Genomic DNA, 20,749 nt, shown 5'->3' on the forward strand with positions numbered 1-20,749 from the left:
CTAACAAGTATGACTTTTCATACCATAATTTCGAGTTTTTATCTCATCATTATGAGTTTTCGTGTCATAATTTTTTGACTGTTTCCCTCATTAGCATGACTTTTTGTCGCATAAATTTGACTTTTTTATCTCATGATAACGTCATTTTTTCACTTTTTTTCCCTCATAAGTATGACTTTTTATTTCATAATTTCGACTTTTTATCTCACAATTATGACTTTTCATTTCATAATTTTTTCACTTTTTTCCTTCATAAGTATGACTTTTTATTTCATAATTTCGACTTTTTGTCTCATAAATATGACTTTTAATTACATAACTTGTTGACCTTTTCCCCTCACAAATATGACTCATTATCACATTATTATGACTTTTCATTTCATAATTTCTTGACTTTTTTCCTCATTAACATGACTTTGTAATCGAAAAATTTTGACTTTTAATTTCATAATTTTTTTGCCTTTTTTCCCTCATAAGCATGACTTTTTATCGCATAATTTTGACTTTTTATCTCATCATTATGACTTTTTATGTCATAATTTTTTTTACTTTTTTTTCCTAACAAGTATGACTTTTTATACCATAATTTCGAGTTTTTATCTCATCATTATGACTTTTCGTGTCATAATTTTTTGACTGTTTCCCTCATTAGCATGACTTTTTGTCGCATAAATTTGACTTTTTTATCTCATGATAACGTCATTTTTTCACTTTTTTTCCCTCATAAGTATGACTTTTTATTTCATAATTTCGACTTTTTATCTCACAATTATGACTTTTCATTTCATAATTTTTTCACTTTTTTCCTTCATAAGTATGACTTTTTATTTCATAATTTCGACTTTTTGTCTCATAAATATGACTTTTAATTACATAACTTGTTGACCTTTTCCCCTCACAAATATGACTCATTATCACATTATTATGACTTTTCATTTAATAATTTCTTGACTTTTTTCCTCATTAACATGACTTTGTAATCGAAAAATTTTGACTTTTAATTTCATAATTTTTTTGCCTTTTTTCCCTCATAAGCATGACTTTTTATCGCATCATTTTGACTTTTTATCTCATCATTATGACTTTTTATGTCATAATTTTTTTTACTTTTTTTTCCTAACAAGTATGACTTTTTATACCATAATTTCGAGTTTTTATCTCATCATTATGACTTTTCGTGTCATAATTTTTTGACTGTTTCCCTCATTAGCATGACTTTTTGTCGCATAAATTTGACTTTTTTATCTCATAATAACGTCATTATTTTTTCACTTTTTTTCCCTCATAAGTATGACTTTTTGTTTCATAATTTCGACTTTTTATCTCACAATTATGACTTTTCCTTTCATAATTTTTTCACTTTTTTCTTTCATAAGTATGACTTTTTATTTCATAATTTCGACTTTTTGTCTCATAAATATGACTTTTAATTACATAACTTGTTGACCTTTTCCCCTCATAAATATAACTCATTATCACATTATTTTGACTTTTCATTTCATAATGTTTTTACTTTTTTTCCTAACAAGTATGACTTTTTATACCATAATTTCGACTTTTTATCTCATCATTACGACTTTTCGTGTCATAATTTTTTGACTGTTTCCCTCATTAGCATGACTTTTTATTGCATCATTTTGACTTTTTATCTCATAATTATGACTTTTTATTTCATAATTTTTTTTACTTTTTTTTCCTAACAAGTATGACTTTTTATACCATAATTTCGAATTTTTATCTCATCATTATGACTTTTCGTGTCATAATTTTTGGACTGTTTCCCTCATTGGCATGACTTTTTATCGCATAAATTTGACTTTTTATCTCATAATTATGACTTTTTATTTCATAATTTCGACTTTTTGTCTCATAAATATGACTTTTAATTACATAATTTGTTGACCTTTTCCCCTCATAAATAAATATGACTCATTATCACATTATTATGACTTTTCATTTCATCATTTTTTAACTTTTTTTTCCTAACAAGTATGACTTTTTATACCATAATTTCGACTTTTTATCTCATCATTACGACTTTTCGTGTCATAATTTTTTGTCTGGTTCCCTCATTAGCATGACTTTTTATCTCATAATAACGTCATTATTTTTTCACTTTTTTCCCTCATAAGTGTGACTTTTTATTTCATAATTTCGACTTTTTATCTCACAATTATAACTTTTAATTTAATAATTTTTTGCCTTTTTTCCCTCATAAGCATGACTTTTTATCGCATCATTTTGACTTTTTATCTCATAATTATGACTTTTTATTTCATAATTTTTTTACTTTTTTTTCCTAACAAGTATGACTTTTTATACCATAATATCGACTTTTTATCTCATCATTATGACTTTTCATGTCATAATTTTTTGACTGTTTCCCTCATTAGCATGACTTTTTGTCGCATAAATTTGACTTTTTTATCTCATAATAACGTCATAATTTTTTCACTTTGTTCCCCTCATAAGTATGACTTTTTATTTCATAATTTCGACTTTTCATCTCACAATTATGACTTTTCATTTCATAATTTTTTCACTTTTTTCCTTCATAAGTATGACATTTTATTTAATAATTTCGACTTTTTGTCTCATAAATTTGACTTTTAATGACATAACTTGTTGACCTTTTCCCCTCATAAATATGACTCATTATCACATTATTATGACTTTTCATTTCATGATTTTTTTTTACTTTTTTTTCCTAACAAGTATGACTTTTTATACCATAATTTCGACTTTTTATCTCATCATTACGACTTTTCGTGTCATAATTTTTGACTGTTTCCCTCATTAGCATGACTTTTTATCTCATACTAACTCCATTATTTTTTCACACAATTATGACTTTTCATTTCATAATTTTTTCACTTTTTTCCTTCATAAGTATGACTTTTTATTTCAGAATTTCGTCTTTTTATCTCGTAATTATGACTTTTAATTGCATAATTTGTTGACCTTTTCCCCTTATAAATATGACTCATTATCACATTATTTTGACTTTTCATTTCATAATTTTTTTTACTGTTTCCCTTATAAGTATGACTTTTTATCCCATAATTTCGACTTTTTATCTCATAATTCTGACTTTTCATTTCATTTTTTTTTTACTTTTTCCCCTCATAAGTATGACTTTTTATCTAATAATTATGACGTCTTATTTCATTTTTTTTTTACTTTTTCCCCTCATAAGTATGACTTTTTATCGCATAATTATGACTTACCATTGGGATATATATATATATATATATTTTTTTTTTTGCGGAAACGGGCTTCCATACATTAATGACATGAATAATCCAATATATTGTTTATGTAGCGTTTATTGACAATGTTGAGTGTTTTTTATTGCTTTATTTCTTCCTGATATTGTTTATAGTGCTTTGCACTATAAACAATCAATAAAATATTTACCGAGCAGGATGGAAATATTTACTGTATTTTGCATGGCAATGGATACAATTAGGAAAATAAAGCAATAGATATAAGTAATCATAATAATTGTGTTTTTTGATTTGTATTCTTTGGTTTGCTATGGTTTTGTTCATATATTAAGCCAAAATACAATCACAGGTAGACAGTAAACAATAGATGGATTATTGATTCAGGTTGTAGATTACAAAACGTTATTATTAAATATTTATTAGTTTGATATATGTTGTGCATTTTTAATAATTGCTACGTCCCTAATTTAGTATTTGCTGTTTTGGTTCATTACTGAAAAAAAAACAGTATTCCATTTTACAGCATTGACAAAGACTGAGGATTTTAGCCTGGCATGTTTTCCAGATGACTCTACTTGTCTAATAGATTCATACACATTTATTGAGGTCTATATTTCGGTTGTGATGTTCTTGATTGTTATTACCGCAATGGGACGGAATAAAAAAATCTCAAGTAAATATTTTTAAGAAAATAAAATGTTACATTTTTGCACAAAGTCAGAAGAACTGTAAAAATTGTATTTTCATTGGACAGGATCAGCCATGACTTTAAAGGTGCACATAATTGGCTGAGAGACAAGAGTGTGGATGTTGTGAACGTCCCAATTCACTATAGAAGAGAGCAAAGGTGGCATATTTGATGCTAACATAGAAATGCTGGTTTATTCATTTAGTCAAATAACAGTTTCAAATTGTCAATTACGTCTTTGAAAATGGTTAAAAATACAAAAGCCCTTAATTTGTTATGTTTATTGAAAAAAAAGAGTGATTTAAATTAGCCTTTTTGAATTTTGTATTTTATCATATTGTTTATTATAATTTTTATTAATAAAAACTTTTAAAGCGATTTCAATTAGCCCTTTTTTTGTCTTTTTGAATTTTGTATTTTCTCATATTGTTTGTTACAAATTTTAATAATACATTTTTTAAAAGTGATTTAAATTAACCTTTTTTTTTGTCTTTTTTAATTTTGTATTTTATCATATTGTTTATATTTTTTAATATTGAAAACATTTCGAGTGATTTAAATCAGTTCTTTTCTGTCTTTTATAATTTTGTATTTTATCATATTGTTTATTTTTAATATAATTTTTTTTAAAGTGAAATAAAGTTGCCCTTTTTTGTCTTTTGGAATTTTACCATATTGTTTATTATTTTTAATATTGAAATAAATTAAAGTGATTTAAATCAGCCCTTTTCTTTTGTCTTTTTAAATTTTATGACATATTTTAATATTAATATTACAAATTTAAAGTGCTGTAAATTAGCCCTATTTTGTCTTTTTGACTTTCATCATATTGTTTATTATTTTTAATATTGAAAACATTTAAAGTGATTTATATTAGCCCTTTTTTTGTCTTTTTGAATTTTGTATTTTTTAACATTGAAAACCGTTAAAGTGATTTAAAATAGCCTTGTTTTTTCTATTAAAATTTTGTATTTTATCATATTGTTTATTTTTAATTTTAATCACTTTAAAAGTCTTTAATAGCTCTTTTTTTTTGTCTTTTTGAATTTTGTATTTTATCATATTGTCATACCAAAGACTAAAAAAATGGGAGGCATTACCTCCCTGCTTGGCACTCGGCATTAAGGGTTGGAATTGGGGGTTAAATCACCATAAATGATTCCCGGGCGCGGCACCGCTGCTGCTCACTGCTCCCCTCACCTCCCAGGGGGTGATCAAGGGTGATGGGTCAAATGCAGAGAATAAGTTCACCACATCTAGTATGTGTGTGACAATCATTGCTACTTTAACTTCAACTTTATTGTTTATTTTTAATATTTTTTTTTTAAGTGAAATAAATTTGCACTTTTTTGTATTTTACCATATTGTTTATTATTTTTAATATTAAAACAAATTAAAGTGATTTAAATTAGCCCTTTTATTTTGTATTTTTGAACTTTATCAAATTGTTTATTTTTAAAATTTAAAGTGATTTAAATCACCCCTTTTTGGTCTTTTTGAATTTTATCATCCATTTTCTACCGCTTATTCCCTTTCGGGGTCGCGGGGGGGTGCTGGCGCCTATCTCAGCTACAATCGGGCGGAAGGCGGGGTACACCCTGGACAAGTCGCCACCTCATCGCAGGGCCAACACAGATAGACAGACAACATTCACACTCACATTCACACACTAGGGCCAATTTAGTGTTGCCAATCAACCTATCCCCAGGTGCATGTCTTTGGAAGTGGGAGGAAGCCGGAGTACCCGGAGGGAACCAACGCACTCACGGGGAGAACATGCAAACTCCACACAGAAAGATCCCGAGCCTGGATTTGAACCCAGGACTGCAGGACCTTTGTATTGTGAGGCAGACACACTAACCCCTCTACCACCGTGAAGCCTATATTTATATTTATATATATATATTTTATCATATTATATATATATCATATATCATTTTATCATATTATACATATTATATATATTTTTTTATTTTATCATATCAATTTTATCATATTTATTATTATTTTTAATATTGAACACATTTAAAGTTCTTTATATTAGCCCTTTTTTGCCTTTTTGAATTTGATCTGTTTGTTATTGTTTTGAATACTCTATTTGTATTTGCTTTTATTTTCTTTCTTTGACATGCTTTGTTAAAGTCGCAATTTGCTCAACCTGTTGTATGTTTAAAATTGTTGAATATGTTGAAAGTGCCTTGACTTTTCATGCACATTGTGGATATGTTTGTTGTTCAATAAAAAATTAAATAAAATTAACTTTAAAGCACACCAGCCCCTACTGTACAAGGAGTTTGTAATCCAGGTTATAGACCTGCATCTGGTGCACAAAACAACGCAAACACACAAATTCCTTCTTCAAAAATGTTTTTCCTAAATTTTTTAGCTCAGCTTTTACTTCATTTCATTAGCACGGAGTGTGTTCTACAGGAGAATCCCGTCAATTATGTAAAAAAATGATCAAAGTGTTTGAGAGGAAGAAGCGATAAATGCTGATCAAGTTTATTATTTTGGTGTTCAACGTGCAGCCTCCTCGTGCACTTTGAGTGCCTCCAAGGTAGAAAAATAAAAATGCATTATTTACGTCATAAAACCACATCATCATCATCATTGCTCTTTGCGGCAGTCCTGTCATGTGTTGCCACGGTAATGTGCCGCCGTCCTGTCGACAAGGTATTGCAACTTTGCCCTTTTGTGAGCTTCAGGACACAAACTGGATGACGAATGCAACGTTCTATTTCAGATCGGCTGGAGAATAAATTAAAAGCTCGCTTGGCATTGCATGCTGGGACGTGACCGAACCCCCACCCCCCCACCCCCCCCTCAAACAGTCATGAGTCGAGTCCTGAGACCAGTCGCGTTCTGACGGCATGAGCAAGCCATCATGTGACTAAAAAAAGGTTCATGGAATGGAAGAGTCTTAAAGAAAAGTGCAGGCAGTACTGTGGGAGGGGCATCTTCACTCGGGGGAGGTGCTGAGCACAGTGGGTGTGGGCGGGAAGACCAGAGCCACGTTGACCTTCTCTGAACCGTTCTTTGGGCAGACCAGCTCAGTCAGTCCGTCAGGCCGCCGCTGACCCAGCAACTCACCTGCGCCACAACAAAGACAAACTGTTAATCAGATACTGTGCATTATTAATAACCCAATAAACAAATAAACACAGCTTAGAGGCAGGAAGGACTGTAATTCACACATCCCTCCAGCAGGGGGGGGGGCTGAGCACTTTTTTTTGAGCATGTCAGTGAGAGCTCTGTGAGAGTGTGGTACAAAGCAAATATGCACTCTGAACACATGACCCAGTCTTGGCCCCGCCCCCCATCCCGAGGAATGCCTGTCCTACTTCCAGCACACCAAGAAGAATCCCAAAATAACTCGGCTTGTCTGCATGCCTCAACACACCGCCGGCCAGCGACCTGTGTGTGTGTGTGTGTGTGTGTGTGTGTCAGAGATAGAAACTCCTAATGCCGGAGACCTTTGATCCCTCGGGAAGAACATTCTCATGCAGTGTTTGACCGGATCACATGACCCACACCGTGTGAGCGCACGTGTACGGGGGATAACCGCTAACTCAGCGTTTCTCAAAGTGTGGGGCGGGCCCCACCTGTGGGGAATAGAGACATGACAGGTGGGGCGCGAGGAACGGGAGGGAATTTCACTTAAAAAAAAATGTTTATTGTTCTATTCTTGCGGCAGCAATGACCAAGAAGAACGCGGAGTTGGAATATAATTACAACACTTTATGTACATATTTATATCATATTTACATATTTATATCAATCAATGTTTACTTATATAGCCCTAAATCACTAGTGTCTCAAAGGGCTGCACAAACCACTACGACATCCTCGGTAGGCCCACATAAGGGCAAGGGAAACTCACACCCAGTGGGACGTCGGTGACAATGACGACTATGAGAACCTTGGAGAGGAGGAAAGCAATGGTTGTCGAGCGGGTCTAACATGATACTGTGAAAAGTTCAATCCATAATGGAGCCAACACAGTCGCGAGAGTCCAGTCCAAAGCGGATCCGACGCAGCAGCGAGAGTCCCGTTCACAGCGGAGCCAGCAGGAAACCATCCCAAGCGGAGGCGGATCATATAATATGTAACTACAAGCTCCATTCACAGACAGAGTCCCATTGCTTTTATGAGTGGTCAAGCGAGTCCATCTACCGCTTATTCCCCTTTCGGGGTCGCGGGGGGCACTGGCGCCTATCTCAGCTACAATCGGGCGGAAGGCGGGGTACACCCTGGACAAGTCGCCACCTCATCGCAGGGCCAACACAGATAGACAGACAACATTCACACTCAAACCAATTTAGTGTTGCCAATCAACCTATCCCCAGGTGCATGTCTTTGGAAGTGGGAGGAAGCCGGAGTACCCGGAGGGAACCCACGCGTTCACGGGGAGAACATGCAAACTCCACACAGAAAGATCCAGAGCCTGGATTTGAACCCAGGACTGCAGGACCTTCGTATTGTGAGGCAGACGCACTAACCCCTCTGAAGCCCGTCAAGCAAGTCAAAAGCTGAAATTTCTTTTTATTTTTTATTTGTGGCGGCCGTAGTTCTTTCGTGGCGAGCCGCCACAAATAAATGAATGTGTGGGAAACGCTGACTTGAATGTTACTTGATGTTCAATAAACTTGAAAATGTTAAGCTTGGCATTAGCGTTCTGTTGTGGCGACGGGGGGAGGCGGGGCTTGAAAACTCCCCCTTGTCCAAAGTGGGGGATGACAAAAAAATGTTGAGAACCGCCGCGCTAACTCGTGCAACAGGATGAGTGCCTGCGATGAGGTCATGAATCATAAATACACAATCAACATGAAAATGTGTCACACAAGAAGTAGTGATGTCACCTGGCGGACGGGGCGGGGTTTACCTGGGAAGGCGTGTGGGTTGCTGGACCCCCTGCGGAGGCACTTGGAGCACAGGATGTGGACGGCGTAGTGAAGGCCGGGCCATTCCCGCAGCAGCGCGTTGAGCTCGTGGAGCAGCGGCGTGATGGCCTGCCACGCCGTCCAGATGTTTGGCAGTGATGCGTGGCTGGCGATGGACAAAGTGTCCACCTGGAGCTTCCCCGCAGAGGGACGGTGGCTGATCACAACCGGCACCTTGCCTCGGTATGCCAGAATGCGGTCGGGGCCGTCCGACCTCTGGGCCACGTGGCTGTCGATGCGCACGCTGAAGCGAGCGAAGAGTCCGGGCGGGAACAGGAAGGGGAAGCTGTATTGGATTTGCAGCTGCTCCACCGACAGCGGCTGGAAGGGAGGATGGGAGCTTTGGTCCGCTTGGGTCTCCTCGCTGGCAATGAAGACAGGGAACTTGTACAACAGCACGGCGGCGCCATTTGGGGAGTTGCCGCGGGGCTTGTTGACGCAGTAGCAGATGCCCATTTTCTCCAGAAGCTCCATGGAGAGCATCAAGTCCCGCTGGGTCTGGACGGGGGGGCAGAACAGCAGGTGGATGGCGGTGGAGGGTAAAAGGCCGCATCGGAGGAAAGTCTCCAAATGATTCTGCCGCCGCGCCGGCTCAAAGTTCTCTTCCTCCTCGACCTCTGGTAAGAGGCGGCCCAGCACATCACTTTGAAAGAAAACGTTAAGGACGCCTATAAGGCGTGAAATGTTGTGAAAGACATAATCTTTCAGGGCAGGGTTGCCCTCAAAGTAGAGCAGCTGGCCGCATTCATGCAGGTAGGACAAGGCGCTGTGCAGGTGCTCCTCCGTCAACCCCGCCTGATGCCCGAGGCGAGCCGCGTCCCACCAGGTGAGCCACATGTCGTTGGACTTCAGGTGCAGCTCCTCCAGCGTCTGCCAGGACCTGGGCAGCACTCGGTGAAGGTTGGGGAAGATGTCAAGGTGCTCAGCAACAAATGTTAGTTTCTCCCTCAGGTGCTGGATGTTAGTCCGGGTCTCCGTGCTGACGCTCAGCACCGGAGACAAGATCTGAAGGCGGTTGCTCAACAGGAACTGTAACCTGGACTTTTTCTGCAGCAGATTACAGTCTGAGACGCCATAGAAGGCGTTATAAGGGTTGGAGGTGCGTGCAGCGTAGCCCTGTTGAAGAGCCTGGTCCACGTTAAACGCCAGACTAATCAGGACTTGGACGTCCCGCCTCCACTGCAGGCCGACCTGGCGGTGGATGTCAAGCCTCTTCTCCTCCAGCTCCGCCTCCCCACACCGGTCGATGTGCGTGCCCACCAATAACACAACAGCCCCGGGCACCTTGGCACTCAGCAAGTGAAGGAAGTAGCCAACGTGGGCATAAAAGTGACAAGACGAGTACGCTTTGAGGTTCACCACCAGGATGTAGAGCGCACCGTGGGAGAGGAAAAAAGCTTTAATGAGGTCTAGGTTCTGGTTTCCCGAAAGGTCATAGACCAGGAATGTGAGACCGCCCTCCGCCACCCAGCTGGCGACATGGATTCCATCGCTTTCCTTGACCGCTTCGGTTTCGTGCGACCCGGTCAGCATGTGCCGCAACTGTGTCTTCCCAGCCCCTGCGAGTCCCATCAGAACCAGTTTGAGTCTAGGCTTCACGGCGAGCTGCGAGTGTGCCAGCTCCTTTTGATACATGGCAATGTGCGGGATGCCTTTCATGCAGACCTCATACGGAGGCTGGACGAGCGGGTTGTCTTTCACCTTCCAAATGTTGACCTTGGACAGGTTTCCGAAATCATCAGGAAGGACGGCGATTTGGTTCCCTTGGAGAACCAGCTCCTCCAGCTTTGCCAGGTCCACCAGCGAGTTGGGCAGGTAGGTGATGGCGTTGTTGTCCAGCCAAAGATTGGCCAGATTCTGCAGCTGCCCGATTTCCGGCGGTACTTGCGTGAGTTTATTCCTGCTCAAGTAGATCTCTTCCAAGCCCAAAATGTTAAGAAGAACCGAAGGGAATTCAGTCAGCTCGTTGGAGGACAAGTTGACCATTTTGAGTCTTTTCAGGTCGCCGAAGGCGGCGGGCAGCACGGTCAGGTGGTTCCCGTCCAGCATCAGGCTCTCCAGGTGCTGCAGGTCGCAGAAGGTCTCAGGTAACGACTTTAAGCGAAGGCTGCTCAGCCACAAAATTTTCACGCTCCTCAGCTCTGCCACGTCTTCCGGCACCACCTCAAAAGTGTTGCCGGAGCAATCCAGTTCCTCCAAGTCGCCAAGTGCCAGGATCTCAGGTGGGAAGCGTCCCAGCTTGTTGTGGTCCACGTCCAGCGTGCGCAGCCTGGCCAGGCGGGAGAACGAGGCGGGGACGGCGTGAAGCTGGTTGAAACTGATGTCCAGTTCCTCCAGGAGCCTCAGTGCGGAGATGTGCTCGGGAAGCTGCTGGATGTTGTTGTGGCTCACGCTCAACTTCTTGAGCACGCTCAGGCGGACCACACCTTCCGCCACGCCGCTCAGTTGGTTGTAGCTCAAGTCCAGTTCCTCCAGCTGCAGGAGCTCGAACACGGCCTGCGGGACGGAGGTGAAGTGGTTCCTGCGGAGCACCAGCACGCGCAGGTTGTTGAGGCTGGACGATAGACCTTCAGGCAGCTCGTGGAGGAAGTTGTTGCCCAGGTTGAGGGCCTCGATGTGGGACAGGTCCTGGTCTTTGGAGCACAGGGTCAGCTGGCGGAGGTCGCTCCGCAGCTTCCTGGAGCGGAGGGCGGCGTCCCGCCACAGCTGCCCCGCTTTCACATTGTTCTCCTCCCCCGCGCACCCCTCCTTGTTTTCATTCTGCGTCCTCATGCTGGAGCGGATCAGCCGTGCTGGCGGGAAACCTTGTTGGCGCCATTCCGGTGGAGGAGGGGGGGCCGCATGGCGACTGCTGGCTGCCGATCGGCGGTTTAAGGAGGGGCGGCGTCGTCATGGCCTCAAGCCCGCTTCGGGACGCTCGTCGTCGGCGGCGCACAGCTCGCTTCTCCTCCTCTTCTTATTCCTGCAGACACTCGGAGAAAGCCCGGAAATCGACGTCATCATCCCGCCCCCTCCAGGCGGGGCCTTAGTGAAAGTCCATTTCAATCCTAACTCTTACTTCCTTACTTTTATTTCATTCCATGTCCAGTCTTCTGTGCCAAATATCTTTGTTTGCATTGATATTCTTCTTTTTTTTAATCCAGGGTACCAAAAAAAAAAAACACACACTGTCATACTTTATTACGGATATTTCTAGCCTATTCGATTAAAATATCCTGCTCTCTATGAGTCATTTCCTCATGATGCCCTGCTGCCTTTATGTACTGTCGCCATCTAGTGGCCAAAGAGTGTCATTGCACAGGGTGGAACACAACAAGAGGAGTAAAGTGTTGCATTCAGCAGCATTTTAAAAGCCTACTAAAAGCCACTACTACCGACCACGCAGTCTGATAGTTTATATATCCATCCATCCATTTTCTACCGCTTATTCCCTTTCGGGGTCGCGGGGGGCGCTGACGCCTATCTCAGCTAAAATAAATGGGTTGTACTTGTAGATAGATTAGATTAGATAGTACTTTATTTATTCCGTCAGGAAAATTACAATTTTCAGCACAATCCCATTCAAGATCAGACAAACATTACAGGGAGACAGAACAGGATCGCTGACGGGTCTGCCGGCTTCCAGCGCCCCTTACAAAAAAAGATGAGATACAGGTAAACAAGGGGGGGAGAAAAAAAATAGAAGATTAAAATAAAATTTAAAAAAATCAGTCTTAGCCTGGGCCCTGGAGAGGGGGTGCAGACTGAGGCCAAGGGGAAAAAACAACAACTCATAGCCATAGTACACATCAGGGAAACATCAAACATCAAAGAACACATAGGACATTAAAGACATTAAAGCAGCAGATACAACCAGACACTTCAATCAATCAATCAATCAATGTTTACTTATATAGCCCTAAATCACTAGTGTCTCAAAGGGCTGCACAAACCACTACGACATCCTCGGTAGGCCCACATAAGGGCAAGGAAAACTCACACCCAGTGGGACATCGGTGACAATAATGACCCAGTGGGACGTCGGTGACAATGATGACTATGAGAACATGATACTGTGAAAGATCAATCCATAATGGATCCAACACAGTCGCGAGAGTCCAGTCCAGAGCGGATCCAACACAGCAGCGAGAGTCCCGTTCACAGCGGAGCCAGCAGGAAACCATCCCAAGAGGAGGCTGATCAGCAGCGCAGAGATGTCCCCAGCCGATACACAGGCGAGCAGTACATGGCCACCGGATCGGACCGGACTCCCTCCACAAAGGACAGTGGGACATAGGAGAAAAAGAAAAGAAACGGCAGATCAACTGGTCTAAAAAGGGAGTCTATTTAAAGGCTAGAGCATACAAATGAGTTTTAAAGTGAGACTTAAATGCTTCTACTGAGGTAGCATCTCGAACTGTTACCGGGAGGGCATTCCAAAGTACTGGAGCCCGAAATGAAAACGCTCTACAGCCCGCAGACTTTTTTTGGGCTTTGGGGATCACTAATAAGCCGGAGTCCTTTGAACGCAGATTTCTTGCCGGGACATATGGTACAATACAATCGGCAAGATAGGATGGAGCTAGACCGTGTAGTATTTTATACGTAAGTAGTAAAACCTTAAAGTCACATCTTAAGTGCACAGGAAGCCAGTGCAGGTGAGCCAGTACAGGTATATATGTATGTATATATGTATATAAAGGTATATACAGTACAGGCGTAATGTGATCAAACTTTCTTGTTCTTGTCAAAAGTCTAGCAGCCGCATTTTGTACCAACTGTAATCTTTTAATGCTAGACATGGGGAGACCCGAAAATAATACGTTACAGTAATCGAGGCGAGACGTAACAAACGCATGGATAATGATCTCGGCGTCTTTAGTGGACAGAATGGAGCAAATTTTAGCGATATTGCGGAGATGAAAGAAGGCCGTTTTAGTAACGCTTTTAATGTGTGCCTCAAAGGAGAGAGGTGGGTCGAAGATAATACCCAGATTCTTTACCGTGTCGCCTTGTTTAATTGTTTGGTTGTCAAATGTTAGAGTTGTATTATTAAATAGAGTTCGGTGTCTAGCAGGACCGATAATCAGCATTTCCGTTTTTTTGGCGTTGAGTTGCAAAAAGTTAGCGGACATCCATTGTTTAATTTCATTAAGACACGCCTCCAGCTGACTACATACAGCTATGAATAAAAAGTAAAAGAAACATATCCACTGTGGTGGAAGGAGGATGGCCAGAGACAGGAGCAGACCCAACAAAGCAACCAAGACAGCCGACTCCACTCTCGGCCAGTGTCCAGTCCGCATGGATGAGCGATGATACGTCCAAGGTGACTGAGGTGTCCGACACCTGCTCACCCAGCCAAGACACCGCGAAGCCTCTCCGTCCCAGCGCTCAGTGCCAGCTCCGCAGCCCTGTCCCCTCATCCGCATCTCCTCCAGTACATCCAAACCGACTCCGGTGTAGCAGAGACCCAGCAGCTGGTCTCCATGGCCAAAAGGCTCCCGGGAGGCAGATCCAGAAGTCCACAAAAAAAGCACCACAGAGGTCACGAAAGTGACACCCCTTGTCACACAGTCCCAAAGGGTCCCGGACCAAAAGGCAAAAAAATATAATAACACATGAAAACAAGAGGGAAACACAAAAGGATGATGCAAGAGCACAGAGCTCCTGCCTACAGCAGCCACTACAGCAGCGCCATCTTGGAAAAAAAACAAAAAACAAACAAACATATATGTATAGCACTTTTCTACCTTCAAGGTACTCAAAGCGCTTTGACACTACTTCCACATTTACCCATTCACACACACATTCACACACTGATGGAGGGAGCTGCCATGCAAGGCGCCAACCAGCACCCATCAGGAGCAAGGGTGAAGTGTCTTGCTCAGGACACAACGGACGTAACGAGGTTGGTACTAGGTGGGATTTGAACCAGGGACCCTCGGGTTGCGCACGGCCACTCTCCCACTGCGCCACGCCGTCCCCCAATCGGGCGGAAGGCAGGCTACACCCTGGACAAGTCGCCACCTCATCGCAGGGCCAACACAGATAGACAGACAACATTCACACACTAGGGCCAATTTAGGGTTGCCAATCAACCTATCCCCAGGTGCATGTCTTTGGAAGTGGGAGGAAGCCGGAGTACCCGGAGGGAACCCACGCATTCACGGGGAGAACATGCAAACTCCACACAGAAAGATCCCGAGCCTGGATTTGAACCCAGGACTGCAGGAACTTCGTATTGTGAGGCAGACGCACTAACCCCTCTGCCACCGTGAAGCCTAGTTTATATATCAATGATGAAATCTTAACATTGCAACACATGCCAATAGGGCCAGTTTAGTTTACTAAATTACAATTTTAAATTGACGTGTGTTTGTGACGTTATTGGTTGGAGGGGACATACTAACTCAGCACCACTTACGGCTAAAAGTCGTCTCTTTTCATCGCATAATTACACAGTAATTTGGACATCTGTGTCGCTGAATCTTTTGCAATTTGTTCAATTAATAATGGAGACGTCAAAGAAGAATGCTGTTGGTTGAAAGCGGAGGATTGCAGCTGTCTTTAGCACCGAAACACAGCCGGTGTTTGTTTGTTGTGAAGCTTTAACATAGAGTGGTCAAGCGAACATGTTTCTCTACGCCAGAGGGTCGGGAACCTTTTTGGCTGAGAGAGCCATGAAAGCCAAGTATTTCAAAATGTATTTTCGTGAGAGCCATATCATATTTTTTAACACTTAATACAACTAAATGCATGCATTTTTAAGTAAGACCAACATTTTTAGAGCATAATAAGTCTCTTAGTCTTTTTAATAACATTATTCTAAAGTTAACCAATAATGGATAAAATACTTCTTACCATTAATGCGACATCTTGAACAGGTGCGATAAAAAAAACGGATGGTTGGATTAAAATGCATGAGAATGTTTTATAATTTGAACGTTATTTTTAACTCTGTGATTACCAGAAGAATTAATAATTACTTATCGTGTTAAGCGATGTCAGCTAAGATTTATCCGAGAGCCAGATGCAGTCATCAAAAGAGCCACATCTGGCTCTAGAGCCATAGGTTCCCTACCCCAGCATGTTTTTGGATGGGAAAATTGTGATATATATCTTACCGGAGACATCAGTGGCTTATGCGTCCTCCTGCAGTAACTGTCAAAAAAGGCAGCTGTGAGCTTGGCTCCTCGGCTTCTCTCTGAGACACCGGCGTGTTCACCGCAGCCATCCGACTTTGAGGTATGTCTTTACAATCTCACTAAAACACTATTAAAACAATAAGCAGATAAGGGGATCTTCCAGAATTAACCTAGTAAATGTGTCTAATTATGCATGGTTGCAGATTATTTGCATTACCTGTGGGCCAAGGGAAACCCCTAAGACACCAATGTGTAAGGTGTCGTAGTATTCTGATTTGTGTTGTGTGCATCAAAATATTTTGTATTGTATGTACTGAAACAAAACCCTAGCAAAAACATCAAAGCCATGTCTTCTTCAGTTTTGCAAGGTTATAGTTGAGTTGGATCTTTCTGTGTGGAGTTTGCATGTTCTCCCCGTGAATGCGTGGGTTCCCTCCGGGTACTCCGGCTTCCTCCCACTTCCAAAGACATGCACCTGGGGATAGGTTGATTGGCAACACTAAATTGGCCCTAGTGTGTGAATGTTGTCTGTCTGTGTTGGCCCTGCGATGAGGTGGCGACTTGTCCAGGGTGTACCCCGCCTTCCGCCCGATTGTAGCTGAGATAGGCGCCAGCGCCCCCCGCAACCCCAAAAGGGAATAAGCGGTAGAAAATGGATGGATGGATGTACTGAAACAAAACCCTAGCAAAAACATCAAAGCCATGTCTTCTTCAGTTTCGCAAGTTTATAGTTGAGTTGGATCTTTCTGTGTGGAGTTTGCATGTTCTCCCCGTGAATGCGTGGGTTCCCTCCGGGTACTCCGGCTTCCTCCCACTTCCAAAGACATGCACCTGGGGATAGGTTGATTGGCAACACTAAATGGTCCCTAGTGTGTGAATGTGAGTGTGAATGTTGTCTGTCTATCTGTGTTGGCCCTGGCGACTTGTCCAGGGTGTACCCCGCCTTCCGCCCGATTGTAGCTGAGATAGGCGCCAGCGCCCCCCCGCCACCCCAAAAGGGAATAAGCGGTAGAAAATGGATGGATGGATACATCTGAAACGCTCACACTGCCGCCGCTTTTTTTTTTTTCTTTCTAGTCCTTCACTATCAATATCCTCATCCATGAATCTTTTATTTTCGCTTAAATTAATGGGGAAATTGTCGCTTTCTCGGTCCGAATTGCTCTTACTGCTGGTGGCTCACATTATTTACTTCCGGTAAAAGCAAGGCTTTTTTTATTAGCGACCAAAAGTTGGGAACTTTATCGTCGATGTTCTCTATTAAATCCTTTCAGCAAAAATATGGCAATATCGCGAAATCATCAAGTATGACACGTAGAATGGACCTGCTATTCCCGTTTGAATAAGAAAATCTCCTTTCAGTAGGCCTTTAAATGTTTAATTTAATAAAAGACATGGGAAGACAATAAACAGGTGGTTTTGGTCAGGAGGACATGCTTTCATCACAGTCTGCACATTTAAAAAGGTGTGTCTTTATTAAGAAGCCTTTCATTCAGAAGATTTAAAATTACAACTTTTTGGTCAATAGAGGTTGGATGTTGTTTTTCTTTCTTTTTTTTAAAAAAAGTGCACGACTTAGGCATCTCGCCTTGGCAAGTAGTCAGTAGTACGGGCCCATGTTCTCGTAGCCGGCGTAACTCGGCCACTCGGGGAAAATGCCGTGTCCGCAGGTGGGACTGCCGTACCGGTCCAAGTGGATCCCTGAGTTAAAGTGTCGAGCGTCGTCGCGACGCTGCTTGGCCGACGCCCACAGGATGCAGTAGTTCTGGCCGTGGTTGCTGTCCCAGTGCTCGTCGCCGCCCACCTGGTAACAGACGGCGAACTCCACGTGCTGCTGCGGGGGGAGGAGCTCCGGCAGACTCACCTGGAAGGAGAAGGTGTCGCTGTTCCGCGTGGGGTACGAGTCTTTCACATACGCGCAGTCCACGTCCGAGTGGCTCTTCCAGGAGTCAAAGGTGACGCGGATCTTGACTCGCTTCTCAAAAGACAGGTTCTTTACCTTGACGGTGCCTGCCAAGGCCTTGTCCTTGAGCACGCAGTGTTCCAGGCATACGCAGTTCCTCTCCAGACACTGGCGGAAGTGAATGTAATCGGACGACGGTTGGCTGAAGTCCAGGACCAGCTTGTCACCTTTGGCACTGGGTGCCACGCTCGCTGTCCGACGGATTAGAAGAGGGATCTCGATGGGGTCTGTGAACTGGGAGAAGACCTTGACCCTGGTCAGTGGCAGGCCTCTGTGGTCGGCGAAGGTCACCTGCTTCTTCACTTTGCCGCCCAAGTGACGGTGGGAGGCAGCGGGGGCGCCACTCCTGTAGACCAAGTCCTCTTTGGACAGGTACAGGGGCAGCGCCATGTCCGTCGGCATGTCAGGTTGGGTGGGGTCAGCCAAGCTTCGGTCAGCTCGTTAGCTTTGGCATGGCGCCCCCTGAGGAAGACAAGCAATTTTGATACGGATGGCGACGCTGAAAGACAAGAAGACATACCTAAGGATTCAGAGGATACTTTGATATGTTTGATTTAGTAAGAGCAACCATGTTAAGATGTTGTATGGATTACCTCCATGCCAGCTTTGTATACACTAACTCTGGGGTCACCAACCTTTTTGAAACCAAGAGCTACTTCTTGGGTACTGATTAATGCCAAGGGCTACCAGTTTGATACACACTTAAATAAATTGCCAGAAATAGCCAATTTGCTCAATTTACCTTGAATAAAAAAAAATCTATATATGGGGCGGCATAGCTCGGTTGGTAGAGTGGCCGTGCCAGCAACTTGAGGGTTGCAGGTTCGATTCCCGCTTGTGCCATCTTAGTCACTGCCGTTGTGTCCTTGGGCAAGACACTTTACCCACATGCTCCCAGTGCCACTCACACTGGTTTAAATGTAACTTAGATATTGGGTGTCACTATGTAAAGCGCTTTGAGTCACTAGAGAAAAGCGCTATATAAATATAATTCACTTCACTTCACTTCACTTCACTTCACATAAACTAATGGGTAATAAAGTGTTTTGCCCAAGGACACAACGGCATAGCTCGGTTGGTAGAGCGGCCGTGCCAGCAACTTGAGGGTTGCAGGTTCGATTCCCGCTTCCGCCATCCTAGTCACTGCCGTTGTGTCCTTGGGCAAAACACTTTACCCACCTGCTCCCAGTGCCACCCACACTGGTTTGAATGGAACTTAGGTATTGGGTTTCACTGTGTAAAGCGCTTTGAGTCACTAGAGAAAAGCGCTATATAAATATAATTCACTTCACTTTCTGTCTGTCATTCCGTCATACATTTTTTTTCCTTTTACGGAAGATTTTTTTGTAGAGAATAAATTATGAAAAAAAAAACACTTAATTGAACGGTTTAAAACGGCACCTACGACGCCCCTAAGTTGTGTTCCGTTAAAGGTCCGGCTCTCATGAGTGAGCCGGCACCGAAGCGAGAAAGTAAACCCACCACAGTTCACTGTTGCTGGAGACCCTCCAGGTTACGCCACTACCAATTTGTAGTGTGAATCGCTTAAAAATAATAAAGATTATTTTCACAGAGGTCAAGGACATGCGGAAGATTTTTTGTAGAGAATAAATTATGAAAAAAAAAACAGCACTTAATTCAATCGATCAATCAATCAATCAATCAATGTTCATTTATATAGCCCTAAATCACCAGTGTCTCAAAGGGCTGCACAAACCACAACGACATCCTCGGTAGAGACCACATAAAGGTAAGGAAAAACTCACCCCAGTGGGACGTCGGTGACAATCATGACTATGAGAAACCCCCAGGGGACCGAAAGCAATGGGTCTAACACGATACTGTGAAAGTTCAATCCATAGTGGATCTAACATAACCGTGAGAGTCCAGTCCAAAGTGGATCCAGTAGCGAGAGTCCCGTCCAAAGTGGGACCAGCAGGAAACCATCCCAAGTGGAGGCAGATCAGCAGCGCAGAGATGTCCCCATTGATACACAGGCGAGCAGTACATGGCCACCGGACCGGACCCCCCTCCACGAGGGAGAGTGGGACATAGGAGAAAAAGAAAATAAACGGCAGATCAACTGGTCTAAAAAGGGGGTCCATTTAAAGGCTAGAGTATACAAATGAGTTTTAAGGTGAGACTTAAATGCTTCTACTGAGGTAGCATCTCAGTTTAAAAGAGAAAACACGAAAAAAAATGAAGATTAAAATTTGAAACATAGTTTATCTTCAATTTCGACTCTTTAAAATTCAAAATTCAACCAAAAATAATAAATACAAAAACTAGGTAATTCGAATCGAATTTTTCCTTAATAAGATCAATTTTAGAATTTTGATGACATGTTTTAAATATGTTAAAATCCAATCTGCACTTTGTTAGAATATATAACAAATTGAACCAAGCTATATTTCTAACAAAGACAAGTCATTATTTCTTTTAGATTTTCCAGAACAAAAATTTTAAAATAAATTCAAAAGACTTTGAAATAAGATTTAAATTTGATTCTACAGATTTTCTATATTTGCCAAAATAATTTTTGGGAATTTTAATCCTAATAAATTTGAAGAAATATTTCACAAATATTCTTCGTCGAAAAAACAGAAGCTAAAATGAAGAATTAAAATAAAATGTATTTATTATTCTTCATAATAATAAAAAAATACTCGAACATTGATTTAAATTGTCAGGAAGGAAGAGGAAGGAATTTAAAAAGGTATATGTGTTTAAAAATCCTAAAATCATTTTTAAGGTTGTATTTTTTTCGCTAAAATTGTCTTTCTGAAAGTTATAAGAAGCAAAGT

The 20,749-nt window shown here is 41.8% G+C and overlaps 2 protein-coding genes across 3 annotated transcripts in view; both read right to left on the reverse strand.

Annotated features, from left to right (window-relative positions):
- Nucleotides 1–6,371: 6,371 nt before the first annotated feature.
- On the reverse strand, nt 6,372–11,871 carry LOC133536101 (malignant fibrous histiocytoma-amplified sequence 1 homolog). The gene is made up of 2 exons (XM_061876304.1): nt 8,798–11,871; nt 6,372–7,005 (listed from the first exon to the last, which is right to left on the reverse strand). The coding sequence occupies exons 1-2, from the start codon at nt 11,625–11,627 to the stop codon at nt 6,875–6,877; spliced, it is 2,961 nt and encodes a 986-aa protein (XP_061732288.1). The 5' UTR covers nt 11,628–11,871; the 3' UTR covers nt 6,372–6,874.
- Nucleotides 11,872–17,544: 5,673 nt separating this feature from the next.
- The window catches only part of LOC133536578 (protein phosphatase 1 regulatory subunit 3B-like), a 4,879-nt gene continuing 1,674 nt past the window's right edge, over nt 17,545–20,749 (reverse strand). The window contains exon 2 of one of the 2 annotated variants that reach the window (XM_061877217.1): nt 17,545–18,444. In XM_061877217.1, coding sequence (XP_061733201.1) covers nt 17,583–18,347 — 765 coding nt within the window. In that variant the 5' untranslated portion in view covers nt 18,348–18,444 and the 3' untranslated portion in view covers nt 17,545–17,582. The remainder of the gene's footprint in view (nt 18,445–20,749) is intronic. The other variant, XM_061877218.1, reaches the window with a different exon arrangement.

Source organism: Nerophis ophidion, linkage group LG17 (genome assembly GCF_033978795.1).
Source record: "Nerophis ophidion isolate RoL-2023_Sa linkage group LG17, RoL_Noph_v1.0, whole genome shotgun sequence".
Taxonomy (NCBI): domain Eukaryota; kingdom Metazoa; phylum Chordata; class Actinopteri; order Syngnathiformes; family Syngnathidae; genus Nerophis; species Nerophis ophidion.